Genomic DNA, 17,337 nt, shown 5'->3' on the forward strand with positions numbered 1-17,337 from the left:
ATATACATATAATTTATATTTTGTGGGAACACCTCAAACACCACCCTTTTTTTAGTTACCCCTACCCACCCCTAAACCCTAGAAACTCTAAAAATACCCTTACTACTCAATACCTTTCCCCATTCCTGAATCCTTAAGCCCTAAAAATACCCTTACCCACCCCTAAACCCTAATAACCACCTTTAGGCCTGATATTCTTAACCACCCACTAAACCAGGGGTCTCCAAACCGGTCCTGGAGGGCCGGATCCATGCCAGATTTTTAAAATTACTACATGTATCTCAATGGGGATATCCCAAAAATCTGGCATGGATCCGGCCCTCTAGGACCGGTTTGGAGACCCCTGCACTAAACCGTAAAAATATCCTTACCACCCTATACCCCTATCCACCTATAAACCCTAAAAATAACCGTACCAACTTATATCCCTACCCATTCCTAGACTCTAGAAAACCTTACTAAACAATACCCCTACCCTACCGATCCCAAAACCACTTCACAACCCTAAATCTAAAACCTCCACCGAACCCTACACCTAAAACCTTAAATCTACCTATCTATCTATCCTATCTATCTATCTATCTATCTATCTATCTATCTATCTATCTATCTATCTATCTATCTATCTATCTATCTATCTATCTATCTATCTATCTATCTATCTATCTATCTATCTATCTATCTATCTATCTATCTATCTATCTATCTATCTATCTATCTATCAATCTATCTATCTATCTATCTATCTATCTATCTATCTATCTATCTATCTATCTATCTATCTATCTATCTATCTATCTATCTATCTATCTATCTATCTATCTATCTATCTATCCATCTATCCACACACACACATATATATAGACACACACATATATATATATATAATCATATATACTTATGTCTATCTACATCTCTCTCTCTCTCTCTCTCTCTCTATCTCTCTCTCTCTCTATATATATATATATATATATATATATATATATATATATATATATATATATATATATATATATCCAAAAAAAACCAGTCCTGCTCCCACAAAGAAGAGGCACGTACACAAAGTGTGCTTGGATAAGGCTTCTTTTTTGTTATTCAGGTCTCCCACGACCCCGTATAGAAAGAGAGACGCGTTTCGCCTGTGCAGCAGGCTTTGTCAATCTAATAGGTGCCATAGAGTTTCTAGGCTATATAGCCCTCCTCCCTCCATCAGGCATAACATAGGCATAGAAAGTGGACTGTGTGCACGAAAATATCACAGGAAAAACTTACAGGTTTTAACATATGCATATATGCAAAATGCAAACAGTATTGACTAAAAGACATGGAAACTGCATACTGCGCAGTAATCAAGTAATGCCAACTATTTAACTTGATCCAATTACTGATGTGTACACAGTGAATATAAAGATGTGTCTCGTTAGCCTGAGATCTAAACAAGTTATAATGACATGCCGAGGTGCTCTTCTAATAATTTAAAAATATGGCATCAATGCTCTCAAAACATGCTGCCTACCTGACAGTATAAAAACTGCAAGAATTAAAACTGCTTATAAATGCAGAAAGTGTTACGAGTGACAACGATTCTTATTTGCTTTTCCCTCATTTCCTAGTGACTGAACAGAGCATAAATTACCCGGTTAAATAAAGGTTATCACACTGAGCAGAATTGCATCGAGCTGTATTATTGACTGTGTGCAAGAACAAAAACAAACGGTAAAAGCATACAGGGCATGTACCAGATCCACGGGGCTCAAATGTCACATGCTGTGTATAATTATATTATATATATATTGAAGCTCCAAGTACCCACAGGTAAGGACGCACACGGCAGCAGGGTACCAAAAGGCATTTATTCGGGTAAAAGACAGCTCCGCAGTCCCGCTTGATTACAGTTCTCGTGTCGGTAGTAATATCCTGACGCGTTTCTGAGCTTCCGCTCTCTTCAGAGGCACGACAAAGAGTTTGTGCTGCTTTAGACACTCCCACATAATTGGCGAATTAAACACCCTCCAATGGGCTTCTCAGATTAGTTGAGCGCAATATATGTTGGGTTTTATAGTCCGTGTCTTAAGTACTAACTTCCATGCACATGAATTATACTGTGGCATACGAAGTCCTCTGATGGGCCCCGGGCTGCGCGCCATCCATGGATCCCTCACGTGCTGCTCCACACTTGGGGCTCGGCAAGATTCCGGGCTCCGTGACCCCCTGTCTTCATGGGGTAGTGCAATCCTTCGCGGCTGGGCTGCCGCGTTTACATTCAAGCTCCAAGTACCCACAGGTAAGGACGCACACGGCAGCAGGTGACAAAAGGCATTTATTCGGGTAAAAGACAGCTCCACAGTCCAGCTTGATTACAGTTCTTGTGTCGGTAGTAATAGCCTGACAAGTTTCTGAGCTTCCGCTCTCTTCAGAGGCACGACAAAGAGTTTGTGCTGCTTTAGACACTCCCACATAATTGGCGAATGTAACGCCCTCCAATAGGCTTCTCAGATTAGTTGAACTCAATGTATGTTGGGACTTATAGTATATATATATATATATATATATATATATATATATATATATATATATATATATATATATATATATATATATATATATATATATATATATATGTATGTATGTATATATATATATATATATATAATTTATATATTTATGTATGTATGTATATATGTATAAATGTATATATGTATATAATTTATATTTGACTGGGGGAGAATGTTTGATTTGCTCCTCATTCCATCCATCATCTGTGTGTCTTTTGCTTTCTCGCCCTAAGTGCACCGGGTATGCCTAGATGTTTGTCCGAGGCTCACTGTGCCATTGGATTCAAGCTAGCCTGGCTGATGAGGGGTGGTGCCCCGAAACCGGTCCCATGATGCTTGTTTCCCATTTAGGGAGGACCTGGCTTGGCAGTTCAGTCTGGACTGTTCCCATGAGGCACAGGGTCAAGACTGATTTGCATATGGTTGGGTCTAAACTGGGGTGGCATAGTGAGCAAAAGAACAATGGATTTAACCCAGATCTATCGACTGGGGAGAATGTTTGATTTGCTCTGCATTCCGTCCATCATCTGTGTGTCTTTTAATTGAGAATAAGGCATATAAAAGGGAGCTTGGATATTATTGAGTAAACATGCAGATGATTTTGACAGATTAGCAAAACAGTAAAGCACCCACACTGTCCAATGCTCATAGATGGGACAACTTACTATGCTACCTTAAAAATGTGTCCATGCTAGAATACATTCTGGAAGTCTAATGTGGGCAGCAATACTCCCCGCATCACCAGAGGACGAATCATTTAGACAGTCATGATTTTAAAATCTGATAGTGAAAATACATAGGTGGAAAACTTTGGGGTCCTAAACAAGTCACTTCCCCATCGACATCTTCACTATCTAGATGTTGGAAAGCACACCTATGCCCCCTTCCCATGGAGGTTCTTTAGTTAGTGTCTTCTTTAGGGTCATCTTTTGGATCTCCTTCTTCAAAGCAAGCAATTTGTAAGTATTAAAAGGCAAGGGAGTCAATATCATTTAGGACTCTGAATGGTTCAAAGAAAATGTGATCTAATATTCCTTTGTCACTATTTCCAGGACCTATTAGCATGAAATTACTGTTTCTCGGATCATGAAAAATCATCGGATCCACTCTTCATTGTCAGAAATGATGTATATTTGGAGGTAATGTTTAATTAGCATTGTAGTTTCCTGTTCTAGACTAATATCTATCCTAACGCTGACCTCTTGAACCCAGATGCTGATGGCATGCTGAATAAACCTGATTGCAATGGAAGGAACAAAGTCTATTTGACGTGGTATGGGGTTTTCATGAAAGTGGCTTGTTGGACAACATTAGGTTTCTGGCTGGGGTGCACTGGGGAGCCAGTCTACAGCAATCCTTGGGAATTATGCAAACAGATTTTGATGTAATCTGTGGCTCCCATGGATTGGATTGGATTTTACATGGTATTGCTCCTGACGGTTTCAAAAAGGCTGTCTGGTTTAGTAGTCCTTTTAAATGATCTGTCAGTGTTTGTGAAAAAACCTTAGTAAAATACTGTATTGCAGTCAAATCAATCCATAGATAGTGACAGGGAGCATTTTCCTAATTAACGACAATTGGCAGTTGTCTTTCTTGACAACTGTGTTTGGGGTGACTGAATGAACATTTTGAACCACAGATGACATCCAGGGTTGTTGCGTTTTGGGAAGTGGTTGGCGTGAAGGCCACTGGAAAGGAAGCATGTAGAGGTCTGACCCACCTAGTATCATTTGGTAAATTGTTACTGTGTTCAAGCAGAGAAAGATTTGTTTCATCAAGAGGTATGAGTGTTCTGAGCATTCCACAATGTTGCTTGTGTTATTCCTTGAATGATTGTTGATTTAAAGTGAATTCGCAAGTCATCATCAGATAATTAAAAATGGACCTGGTGATGCATATGTGCAAGATTTGTAGATGGCTCAGTCACAACTGGGGTGGTGTGGTCAGCTAAAAAACAGTACATTAAACCCATATCAGTGACTGGGGGTGAATGTTTGCATTGTTCAGCATTACGTCCATCATCTGTTCTTTTTGGTTTTGTTGCCCCAAGTGGGAAGTGTATGCCCAGGCCTGAGTCCTGTGCTTACTGTGCCACTGGATTCAAGGTAGCCTGGGTAATAAGGGGTGATACCCCAAAACCGGGCCCAGGATGCTTGTTTCTGGTCTAGTGAGGACCTGGCCTTGCCAGTTCAGGCTGGACTGTTTCCATGAGGAGCAGGGTTAAGACTGTTTTGGATATGGCTGGGTCTAAACTGGGGTGGCATGATGAGCAAAGAATTGTGGATTAAACCCAGATCTGTGTCGGGGGTGAATGCTTGCATTGTTCAGCATTCCGTCCATCATCTGTGGAGGCACAGAACTATGTAATAGCAGAGGTCAGTGGAGGCACAGAAATATGTTATAGCAGATGTCACATAGCAGACACTGGTGGAATATCACATTCAATACTACGAGTCAACTATTCCACTGTCACAAATTCATATTTGTTGGGATTGACTGGACGGAAAAGAGGGGATGTAGTTTACTGTTGCTCAGAACAGGCCAATCTATTGGTATAGAGTCTTTATACGCAATCATATGGTAAGCTATGTCATAGACTGAAGAGAAATCAAGAAGCACTATTAACACAGCTTGTTTGCTTCCATTCAGGGTGAATAGGAAGCATGTATTGTCTCAATTCCTTGCAAGGGCCTGAATCCCAATTGCCAGGCATTTATTACATTGTTCTCCTTCATGTATTCTTGAAGTACTTTATTACTTCCTGCTCCAGAATTTGTTGAGGTAAATCAGATTAGAAATTGGCGACAGTTTGTCATATCTCAAGGCTCATGTGAGTGCCACGTTAATGAAGTTTTTAGAACACTCCATTGATGCAAACGGATATCATCACACTGCTAGCTAAGACATCACACCAAACACGTATGTTGGACCCCCAACATAATTGCCCTGGATGAACACTGCTCCTGCAATGTCAGCAGCTATCTGTTTACCCTGACAGATGTACTCCAAAGAGATTTGCTTCTGCTGTGATTCTGTGCACTGGCTTTGAAGAGCATCCTGTATTTCATCGAATTCTCCACCTCATTTGTATGGCTATCTCCATGCAATACAGACATGTGATAAGTTCTAAAGAGATTCCTTAATTAATCACCTAAAGACAGAATAAGTACAGATCTGTATGGTAGTTGGCTTTATTAGTTAAAAAAAATCTACTGTGTTGCTTGCATGCCTTTGGGTGCTCCCATGTCTCATAGGAAAGTTCTTGTGTCTTTGCACCTCTGCTGCTTACCTGAACGCGGTGGCAGTGGAGCATGCAACCTGTAGATGTTGTAGATCCAGAGGCACTTCTTCTACCGAGGTGATGTGGTATCACCTTTCCCCACTTGCAGACCCTGCAGGAACCCAGTCATGAGGTACTGGCACTTCCCCTTTACTCTTACCAAGAGGATTCTTCTAGGATAAGTGACATGTCTAAGCCACCTCCTGAATTACAAAGTCCAGCAACGGACGCACGTGATCACGTGTCCCCAAACCTCTTAAATCAGTTTCTCTCCTGGGTGGGAAAGTGTGACTTCAGTTCCATCTTAACAGGTCACTTTTTTCTTTATCTAGATAACACCCAAAGTTGGACAAGTATGCTTAGATGTTGGCCCTCTGCTCACTGTGCCATTAGACTCAATCTACACCTCACAAATGAGCCCCAGTAGGCCACAACTTGCCTGATGGTGCTTGTCTTCCTGTCCAGAGGGGACCTGGCCTGACCATTCCAGCTGTACTCTTCCTATTGGTTGAGGACCAAATCTGATTTGCATATGGTTGGTCTCTGTCTGAAGTGGCACAGTGGGCAACAACAGTAGACAGGAATGTAGTCAGTTTCTGAGAGTAATAAAATCGCTCCACCCATGAACGTTTTCTTTTTCTTAGTCTTTTGTAAGGCAACCAACACCCCTTAAGTACACCTGAATGTTAATATTATTAATGCATGTCTGACACAACTCATTGTTCCCACACAATCTTCGTTTCTCACCCGTATATGGGCATACACTTGTATTTGGGGCTAAGTAGTGCAAATAAACTACATTTTTAAAGTAGCAAAAAGGTGGTGAAATCAAATGTGATTGGTGCCACAGCAAACAAAGACAAAGCACACCCTTTGACTAGATGAGCGTAAGTGGCAACTGGTGAGAAGTAATGGGTAAAATCAAAATAATTTTACCCTAATACCACAATGATGATAGTTATTACCAGCCGCGGTCGGTAGTGGGAGTACCTGCTGGGCGGTGAAGTGGGGAGCAGGATGGTGGGTAGTAAACTATGGATTTTGGTGGTTAACAGGTAAGTAAACCTATAAATAAATAAAAACGAATTTTGTTGCGTGCACTGCATCCTGAAATCCGATGCAGTGCGCACCACGAAATTCGTTTTATTTATTTATAGGTTTAATTACCTGTAAACCTCCATAATCCATAACTTACTACCCCCACCCTGCCCCTCCCCAAGTCACCGCCCGGCAGGTACTCCCACCACCGACCACGGCTGGTTATTACACAATAACCAGGAGCTTGGATCTCTGTAAGGGTGGCTTTGAGAATAGCTCTTTATATGTGGATGAGTTTAGATTAAACTGGGTCATAACTTTGAAGCCTGCTGGGGTGTCTTGGGAGGAGAGAGGGAAATCACTGACGGAACAAGGGACATTTTTTTATTGAAAATTCCAAAACTTAAAACCTGTGCCTGAAACCATTACCTTTCATGGGTCAAGTTAGCCCCTAAAACAAGTAAAAACCTGTATAATATATTAGTCATAAAAATGTATTCTACCCCCTCATTGACTCCATTTGGACTTGATTCTCCAAAATGAAAAAAAACCCAAAGGAATTGTTTATGGACCCTCACGCACTCTATTGGTGTCATGTTTCATCATCAGGTTTCACCCTGGCGAATGTATGACGTTACCAGGCAAACATTTCCAACGCATGCCTTTACAACGCAGTTTTTACATCGCAACATCCAGTACAATGCATGATTTTACATCGCATGCCATAACAATGCATTTTTAGAAACTACATTTTCAATCGCATTTCATTACAATGCATATCATTACAACGCATACCATTACAATGCATATTACTTTTAGGGGAACAGGAGGGTAAGTGTTGGATAGTAAAAATTACTATTCACCATTACTTACCTTATGTTGCGTTGTAATGGCATGCTTTGTAGTGACATGCGTTGTTATGACATGCGTTGTAGTGACATGCGATGTAATGGCTACGTTGTAATGGCATGCGATGTAAAGGATGTTGAGTTGTAATGACTGCGTTGTAAAGGTAGTGCAACGTAAAGGTTGTTTCCCCACCCTAGCCCCTATAAACCAGGGTGGGCTCAACCATCATCCAGAAAGCTCTTTGAATATTATTCCTAGAATGATGTAAAATGCTAAAAACACCTTAAGGACACTCCTATTACTCTTGATTTTGGGTGCCTTCGGTATAATTAATAATTGTAGGTATAGGGGTGTTCTTAGAGGGGTTACTACCCTACCACCCTAATGCTATCGCCAACATATTTCAGCCCTTCAAATGGCTGTGTAACGTCCTGAGCAATCCTCAGGACAACTTTATTTTGATGCCTCATCCTAATAACAATAGGTCTCTAGTTGTTTGTTTGAAAGTCTTATAATGTCAGTCAGTAGATTTACATGCATCACAATATATATACTGGCAGCCCTACTTCCCTATTCCATGGTTCTGGTGTATATTAATGCCCTAAATAGTGCATAATAACACCATAAATGGGTTGCCAGAGGCACGGGCAAATTGGTGGCCTAGTAGGTAATGAGGTGGCATGAAACACCTGATGTGAGTGTGAAAAATGGGGCGCGCCTCTACTAAATGGTATATAGTGTTAGTATTCACCACTTAGGGCTATGGGAATTTCAACCAGGTCAAGATTTACCGTCTTACTTATCAAAGGTTTGTCACTTTCTCTCTTAACTGTGTAAGTGCTACTTTACCAAGATATGCTGCATTGTGGTCGTGTGACGCTGGCTATGCAAGTACTGGAGCATTTTAACCTGTACCTCTGTCGCTGTACTCCAACCCTGTAGAGTTTTACTCAGAACCTCCTGCATGCCACCATAGCCCATGATTCTGTATTTCAGGTCTGGGGCCCTGCCCTATGGCAGTCTAGTCTTTGTAACTGCATAATATGCTTTAATGCAGGAACGCTGCATTCTGACGCAATATCGCCCTCATCTAACTATTTTGGGGCATTCGAAAGCTTGGATTTAGTCATTGGAGCTGGGTGTAAAGTGGGCGGGGAAGCAGTTACTTCACAATGTGTTAACCCTTTATAACTGCTATGAGTGTAGGTCATTTAAACACACTAAGGGTTACTATATGTTGTAGAATCTGACCCCAGAGATGTTAAATTTGGAGGTGTATTCACCCTGTTTTATTCTGACTTTGGAAGGTCTCAACTCTCCCTAGCATGTCAGAGAGTAACGCCTAGCATTACCGGGTCCCTGTACCCCTGCCAGAGGCAGCAGTGGTGCACTTTTCGCCTTTCCTTGGTGCTCTCGGTGTCCTCACATCAGTGCACTGCGAGCCGGTAAGAGGGCAACGTAACCAATGAGGTAGGAAAGGTACTGCGAGGTAAATCCTTGTCACCCAATACTATAGCTTTAAGTGCATCGCAAACCTATGATTGAAAGATCATACAGCAATCTCGGTGCACTGTGCAATATAGCAAAGTGTGGCGATTGAAGATGAGGGGTAGCCAGTAGTATAGGTGAAACAGGATACGGTTTATTCTAAAGGTAGGAGTCTCAGGTTACAGGTAAAGATGGTAGTAAGGAAACTGGAAAGCCCCACAGGGAGCAGCATCCTTGCTGCTCAGCCCACGCACTCCAACTGACATTCACTCATCCAGGCACACACTAACTCACACTCACACTGGCTGAGCGCCAGGCAACATCAACTGAGGAGAGATTGCATGGCATAGGGATGAAGACACCACACTCCTCCCTTCTTCACGGGAAAAAATCAAATGTATGAATCCACGTTAGACAGTAATACTTAAAATCCATCAAATGAGAACAAAGCATGGGGGTGTACAATTTCAATCATGCAATGCATACAAATTTAAGGGCAAGAGAAGAAAACAGTGATACAAGGTTAAGAGTAACACATGCACACATCCTGGGGGAGAAACCCCCACACTCTCTCCCCTCAGCAGACATTAAAACATAGAGGAGCACATACAAAAATGATACTTCTAGAGTCGCCAATCCTGCAGCATAGCACGAGGGTGCAATGAATGTGCCCAAATGGATGCCATACACCTGCTATAGGATAAACATATGCCCCTGCGGGTGCAACACATATGACCCAAAGAAAAGGTTTGGGTACAAAACATATGCCCCATCACCACGATGTAGCATAAGGATGCGAAACATGTGCCCCAACGGATTTCATACACCCGCCACAAACAAAACATATGCCCCTGAGGTGCAACCCATCTACTCCTAAGAAAAGGTTTGAGTGCAAAACAAATACCCCATGTCCAACACCTGTAAGTCGTTGTAAATTAGGTATTTGCTTGGGTAACAACAAACAAGCCCCACCTAAAGCAACATGTGGGTGCGAGAAATATACCCCACAACACGCAAATGCAAGAACGGTTTGGGCTGCAATGCAAAGGCCTGGCACCAGCTCCAGTAAGTAAGTATGGTTTAGGTTGCAGAATCCTTGCCCCATCACCAGGTACTGTAAGAATTGATTTGGATGTAATAAACATGCCCCAGCTCAAGTAAAAGTAAATAGCATATGGATAAGGAACATGAACCCCACAACAGGCAACATTTATATAAGGTTCAACATTCACACTGTATACTGCATAACACACAAACAGCACACATGGGGTTACTCCTCAGGAACCTAGGGATAAAATCCACTAATCAAATTATCAACCACACACCGAGTAAATGCAGACCATCATCGATCAGAAAATGAATCACAGTATACAGAAACAGCCAGAATATCAAGATTAGCACCCAACAAGGCATTAACACCATCTCCAGATGGCACAGAGCTATATCCCACAATAACATTTAAATGTTCCTGGTGAGCGAACTCTCACCCAATATTGTTTTAAAGCGTAAGATAACAGGAGGCCCTTCACACCATATTCACAGTCACAGGTGGAAGGAATTGTAATTGTGAAGTAGGCATATCAAAAGTAAGAGGCATACAAGATAAGGACAAGTACCAGGTCCCTTGAAATGTTGGGGTCAAAGCTAGCCTAGGATGAACACAGCCGAGGCCCGTACAAGCAAGAGCGATGGGACTGGGTGAGGGGGGATTTCGACGGACAATGACCAGGGCAAATGTATTATTTATTTAATTTTCCCTGGTCGCGTCTGTTGAAATTATCCCCCACCTGGCCCCCCGCTCTTACCTGCACGGGCCGCAGCTGGTTGAACACCTTCCGCAAAGTAGTTTTATTTATTTATTCTTTTTTTTCCTGACAATGATACACATAGAAGACTGAGGCACTGCTCCTCAAGGGATCTCTGCAGCTGTGGCGATGAATGAAGTTCACAGTGAGACACCATAGCTTCAGATATGAAGCGTTGCCTTGGAAACTCTTGCGTCACACACAGCTCCGCCTGGCCGGACAACTGTATTATAGGCGTCACCAGGGAAAGTACATAGCGGGCATGTTCAATCCACTTGGAGCATGACTTTGACCGATTTGTAAGTGCAGTGTTCCAGCTCGGTAACAAAGATGGAAGATTGCTGTATAGGCACTGCAGAGACTAACTAGGGCGCACCTCAAGGTAGGAGTCTCAGGTAAAGATGGTAGTGAGGAGACCGGAAAGGCCCCACTGGGAGCAGCATCCTTCCTGCTCAGTCACACTCCAAATGACATTCACTCATCCAGGTACACACCAGCCTTCTAATCACATCACACTCACCCTGGCTGAGCAGCAGGGGACATAAACTAAGGAGAGAATGCATGGCATAGGGATGAAGATACCACACAAAGCCGCATACTGCAACAAGATCACCTGCTGTCCTATGCTGAGGAAGAAACACGAAGCATGGCTCCATAAAGACTAGAAACCCCCATACACGGTATGCACTTTTACCTACACCCTAAGGGTTACCAGATACCGTTAACATCTTTTCCATCAAACAAAGAGAAGACCTCCACTGAAAGGGACTCTACTTAACCACAGCACAAGTGGAAGAGATCCAGAAAACATATTCAGCCCTTTGTGTTCAGCTGCACTATAAAGAACAGACTCGGAGAAAGAGGAGCGAAATCAACTTAAGGTAAATCAAAGTCTGCTCATTTCAGGGTCTAAACTTTCCAAAACTTAAATATGTGCAATATGTGTCCCCCATTGTCACTTCAAGGGATATCTCAACAAAATGACAGGTAGTATCCATGCAACCTGGGCTGCAGCGGAGTAGGAGGTATGAGGTTTAGACTTCAGACCAGTCTGGAGAAGAAACACTTTATGGGAACTCCGTCAGGACTTCAAGACAGGAAAAGCATCACATGTGGGGGAGGGTATCAAGGTGATCACAGAGGACCGAGGGTGGTGGGGATGTGGTCTCAGCCCACTATTCTTAGAGTCCAACATTTATTTGTCCCTTCAAAGATTTACATATTTCTTGCAATATTTATGGATCAGATATTTAGGAATAGAGGATTTCTCGATTTTTTAGGAATCACAATGTTCCAAGACGTATGTATTTTCCATTTATATCTGATCAAAAGTTCAGCTCACGAGAAGAAAGTCTGAAAACTGGATTGTATTTCAGATTTAAAAAACATTGATACAAATACTTATTTGCTCATTTTGTAATTGGGCATATGAATACATAAGCATTTCCTTAAACATGAATGCATACGTATCTATATTCATACAGACACACACACGTAATTGTGGATGTACTTTAATACACACACACGCACACACACACACATATATATATATATATATATATATATATATATATATATATATATATATATATATATATATATATATATATATACACATTTATATATTTATAAACATTACTTATGTTTTTGATGTACATAAAATTATAGTTAGCTATGCATACACAAACCCTAAACACAGTCGGAAAAATGGACACACCTAGGAATATAAATACAAATATAAATATACATATGTGCACACATAAAGGTAACTATATATGTACAATGTAAATACATATATCTTTATATATCTACAAAGTACGTAAAAAATAAACGTGTATGCCCATTTATCGTGTAGTTATCAATTTCGAAAGATTGATAAAGACAGGCATAACTGTGTTGTACGTACATGTGTGCAAATACATGCACATGTTTAATGCATGCTCTTTATATCTTTGTCTATAAATAGATTAGTATACATAAATAAATATATATGCGAAGGTGTACATGTGAAAGGCAGACATTCATATATTTAAAAACAGAGAAATTTATAAATATATATATATATATATTTATATATACTCAAGATACCTATGTATTTTACTCAATATTTGTCAGGCACACTAACAGATGACTCAATATGAAAAATGGGCACATTCATAAATACGTGTAAATGCGTATGTGTGGAGGCATAAATCCACATAGACACACTGATGTGTGCGATAGATGAACATACAATGAAAGCATCATATGTAAACACTGAATATAAAATAGTATACGTGTCTAGAGTCGTGTGAAGATATCAGGGATACATTAAAACCGCTGAATGTCTAGATGAATGGAATATAATACGTGTATTGTTATTTGATATTTAATGGTGAAAGTCGTAGTGGGTAATTATAAGTTTCAAGTGCAAAAAGTAATTTTGCTCTGAGAAGTGAGGGTATAGCTGCCGAGCTAATAACATTCTCTAAACTATGTGCTCTTTAGAGTCTATTTTTATGTGGAAATTAAAATATTGACCATTGATTATTCATCAGTTCCTTATTTAACATTAAAAATTAGATTTTGTACAATGTCATGAACGATTCTTAAGCCGCATGTTTATTTGTTTGCGTCTACGCTTCTAGTGATGATAATTTATATTCGAGGCATTGCCTTTCCTTGAAAGGTGCTTTGTGGTTGCAGCCTATTGCTTCAAGTTATCGGAACCGACTCTCTTTTCTACGTAGCTTCTCATGCTTCTTTCTCATGTTTACTTGCAGCGAGTACCAATCAGAAGTTTAGCAAAAAGAAGAAAAATCTACTCACCACTCTGACAAGAGGAAAACTAAAAATAGAAAAAGAAAAGTGTAAGCTAATTTATAATCAAATGCATTGACTCTTAATAAAGCGCACATTTTCATTGATGCGGATGTAGGTCTGCTTAAAATCGTAACAATGTATGCATTACAAATAAGTAAAATATGGTTATAAAACAATTTACCTGTAAAAACGTTGCAATAAATAAATAGACTCCTAAAAGGTGTGAGCTCTCCATTCTTCAGGTCCTTCTCATATTTTTACACGGGGGAACTGATGAGAAGCAGCATGGAGACAGCCCCTGTGGCCGTGGAGCTTGTGTTACTGTAGAGGCCTTTTGAGAGGAATTGTCTTTAAATGGCTGGGAAGGACCAATCCAGGCACATTCAGCGCGCGCGCCGGAGATGGGCGGCCACGCCCTGTCCTCGTGAAAGCCAACCTCGCCCACTGTTGAATAACTGCAGGGCCTGCGCCTCTCTGGTATTCGCAACAATTGAACTCAGGCAAATATGTAATTACAGAGGTTTCCTCTCGAGAAAAGTTCCTTGTATGAAAGAAATCCTTCTGATTTACATTTATTATCCACCACCCGCCTTCCCCGATGCAGATATGAATCATAGTAAGAACATATTTCACTTATATTTTACCTCAGGTAGGTTGCTTTAAGAGCGGGTGGTAAGGTTACTTAACAGGAAATAATGGTATGAACAGTAGTTGGAGTGTAGTTATCTAACCCGTAGCTCGATTACACATTGAGGGGCAAATGCCACTACCTGCTTCTCAGGGTCCCCTTTGTCTGGGTTGAGTGACAGCTGGGTATGCGTTTCTGTTCTTCCGGTCTGAAACTTCAACATTCAACCTGACCTCATTTTTAGAATATTTTGTAAGGTATTCTAGGCCTATACAGAGACAACAAACACCTTTGCTCATCGCAAACCTCCTACTGCCAAGAACTCCCCCACAAAAACATTTCTAAACCCTTCCCTCTTCTATCTCCCGACTATTCCTTATCAATCGAAATAGCAGTCTAACATGTCCACCGCTCAAATTAATTTTGTATTTCCCTATGTTAATTCCCCATTGTTCCAGAGTAGCGTACTACCCGCTGAAAAGCACTTCAACACCTCATCAGCGGTAGCAAGTCTATGTAAATACAAACCCTTCCCTCTTCTATCCCCTCCACTATCCTTTTTCAATCCAAATAATAGACTAACATGTCCACCGCCCAAATTAATTTAATATTTTCCTATACTAAATCACCAGTAATCATTTTTGGGTTTTGGGTTCCGGAGTAGCGTGCTACTCGCCAAAAAGTGCTTCAACACCTCATCAGAGGTACCAAGCGCTATCTAAATGCAAACTATTCCCTCTTTTATACCTTCACTATCCTTTTCACTTAAAATACCAGACTAACATGCCCATGGCTCAAATCAATCTAATATTCCCCTATACTAATTCACCACTAATTCTTTTTGGGTTCCAGAGTAGCGTGTTGCTCGATGAAAAAGTGAATGCAATTATAATTACAAACAGTAATGTGCTTGCTCTTCAGCGCTTTTTGTACTGGAAAGTTGCAGAGAGGGGGTTGCTATTTGCAGTGGAGGCTGGTATCGCAGGAGAGTGGTGAGGCAGGTCAAGGGGAGAGCGGGGGTGCAGGAGGTGCAGGAGACGGACACAAATAAACAATAAAAAAGACAACTTACCTGTGAAAACCAGAAGTCTTAAAGTTAGGATTTTTCTCAGTTTGGGAGTCCTAAAGTTAGGTGTCCTAACTTTACTACTCCTAAACTGAGAAAAATCCTAACTTCAAGACTTTCGGTATTCACAGAAGGAATTTAGGAGTCCTAAAGTTAGGACTCCTAACTTTAGGACTCCCAAACTGAGAAAAATCCTCATACATTGGCCTATGCCAGACCAGGAAACCTAGGGCCCCATTAGGATGGCCATCGTTAATCGGGACCGCTCACCCTAATGGCGGGGGTTCCGCACACACCATTAGGATGTGTCAGCCACAGTGGCGGACACATCCTGTATTTATAGTATTGTGGCGGGCGGAGCTCTGTGCTCCGCCCGCCACAACTAAAAATGCTTTGCAGCATTTACATAATCAAAGCGGCAGGCACCGCGCGGTACCTACCGCTTTGATTATGTAAATGCAGGGGGTACCAACCTTCACTTCGGGGGCCCACAGGGGCCCCCCAGAGTGAACACCGCCTGCCTTTCCGTGGCGGCATTGCCGCCGCAGAAAGGCATTGAACTCGTGCCATTGTAATATGGCTAGCGGTGTCTCATAGACACCGCCACCATATTAATCATTTCCCCCCCCCGGCCGCAATGCGACCGGGGCGGAAAAGTGGTGGGCAGTGTTTCCCTACGTTGCGGTCCCCCCCGCCATTGTAATGTGGCGGGGGGAAAAGGGTGGCGGGCGGTCATTTCTGTCGGGCGGATCGCCACCACCACCATGGCGGTGGCGATCCGCCTGACATCCTAATGGAGCGCCTAGTGTTGGTGAAGTGTCCAGGTCTTCCTCACTTTCCCTGCTGCTATTTTACCTCATGGTTCATTGACCATGAGGTAGTATAGCAGCTGGGTCTACGAATGCCACTCTCCACTCTCTAGAGAAACTCCTCCACACTTAGTAGCAAGGCTTACTCTTGGACCTAGGGATAATTTAGTAGCTCCATATAGCTTACTGTGAGCCTTGTGTCGTTGCTGATGCCTGCCTTAGTTATCTCAGTAACTCAACTACAAATATTTTGAGAACTGCAAGCAATCAATATCACATGTAAATCATTTAACACACTATTTCAATGGATATGTGATTTAAAAATGAAAAACAGAAAAAAACACAACCATCCAAATAAGAAAAATGTATTCATAAAAATGTATACATGAAAAGAAAGACGAATAAAACATTGCAACCAAGTGAGCGTATAAATCAAAATGGATACTGACTTACCTCAGCATCATCTGGAACATCATACCTAGCGATAAACAATTAATTGGCTCATACGCACAGAAATAAACACACATACACACACAACCTGCGAGTGCAATAGAAGCACAGATAACAGCACTATCAACACACTACCAAACATTTGCATAAAGCTGAATGCCACTGAATATGCCAGTGCTACGTAAATTACTTGGGTTGTGAATGGGGGTTAGCCACAGAACCTGGTCGTGCCCGGAACCTGTTATTGCTTTTTTAATGGTTTGTGGACCCTATCATAGCACTTATGAACCCTTGGCGATACATGCACCATTGATGGACCATTTGTGGTATCCACAGAGCATATCCACGGAGCTGGTTCTGAGTCAGCGAACCCTACGAAAGGTCCAGCACAGGTCAATGTAGGTTGCCGTTGGTTTCAAAATTCCTGAGTTCATAGTCCCTGTCCATGAAGCTTGCCATGGGTTTTTGGTCCCTGGCTAAGAAGCTTGCAGTGGGTCACAGTCTCTGGCCAGGGTTTGTACACATCAGGGGCATTCAGGGGTCTGCAAACCCAGCCAGAGAATTACC

General features: G+C 41.6%; 1 protein-coding gene across 1 annotated transcript in view; it reads right to left on the minus strand.

The window, feature by feature from the left end:
• LOC147747432 (uncharacterized) overlaps positions 1 to 14,133 on the minus strand; it is a 342,871-nt gene extending 328,738 nt beyond the window's left edge. The window contains exons 1-2 of the mRNA XM_086953898.1: positions 13,999 to 14,133; positions 13,824 to 13,842 (exon numbers count right to left, since the gene is read on the minus strand). Coding sequence (XP_086810024.1) covers positions 13,824 to 13,842; positions 13,999 to 14,052 — 73 coding nt within the window. The 5' untranslated portion in view covers positions 14,053 to 14,133. The remainder of the gene's footprint in view (positions 1 to 13,823; positions 13,843 to 13,998) is intronic.
• Positions 14,134 to 17,337: the final 3,204 nt, after the last annotated feature.

This window comes from Lissotriton vulgaris, chromosome 1_1 (assembly GCF_964263255.1).
Source record: "Lissotriton vulgaris chromosome 1_1, aLisVul1.2, whole genome shotgun sequence".
Lineage (NCBI taxonomy): Eukaryota > Metazoa > Chordata > Amphibia > Caudata > Salamandridae > Lissotriton > Lissotriton vulgaris.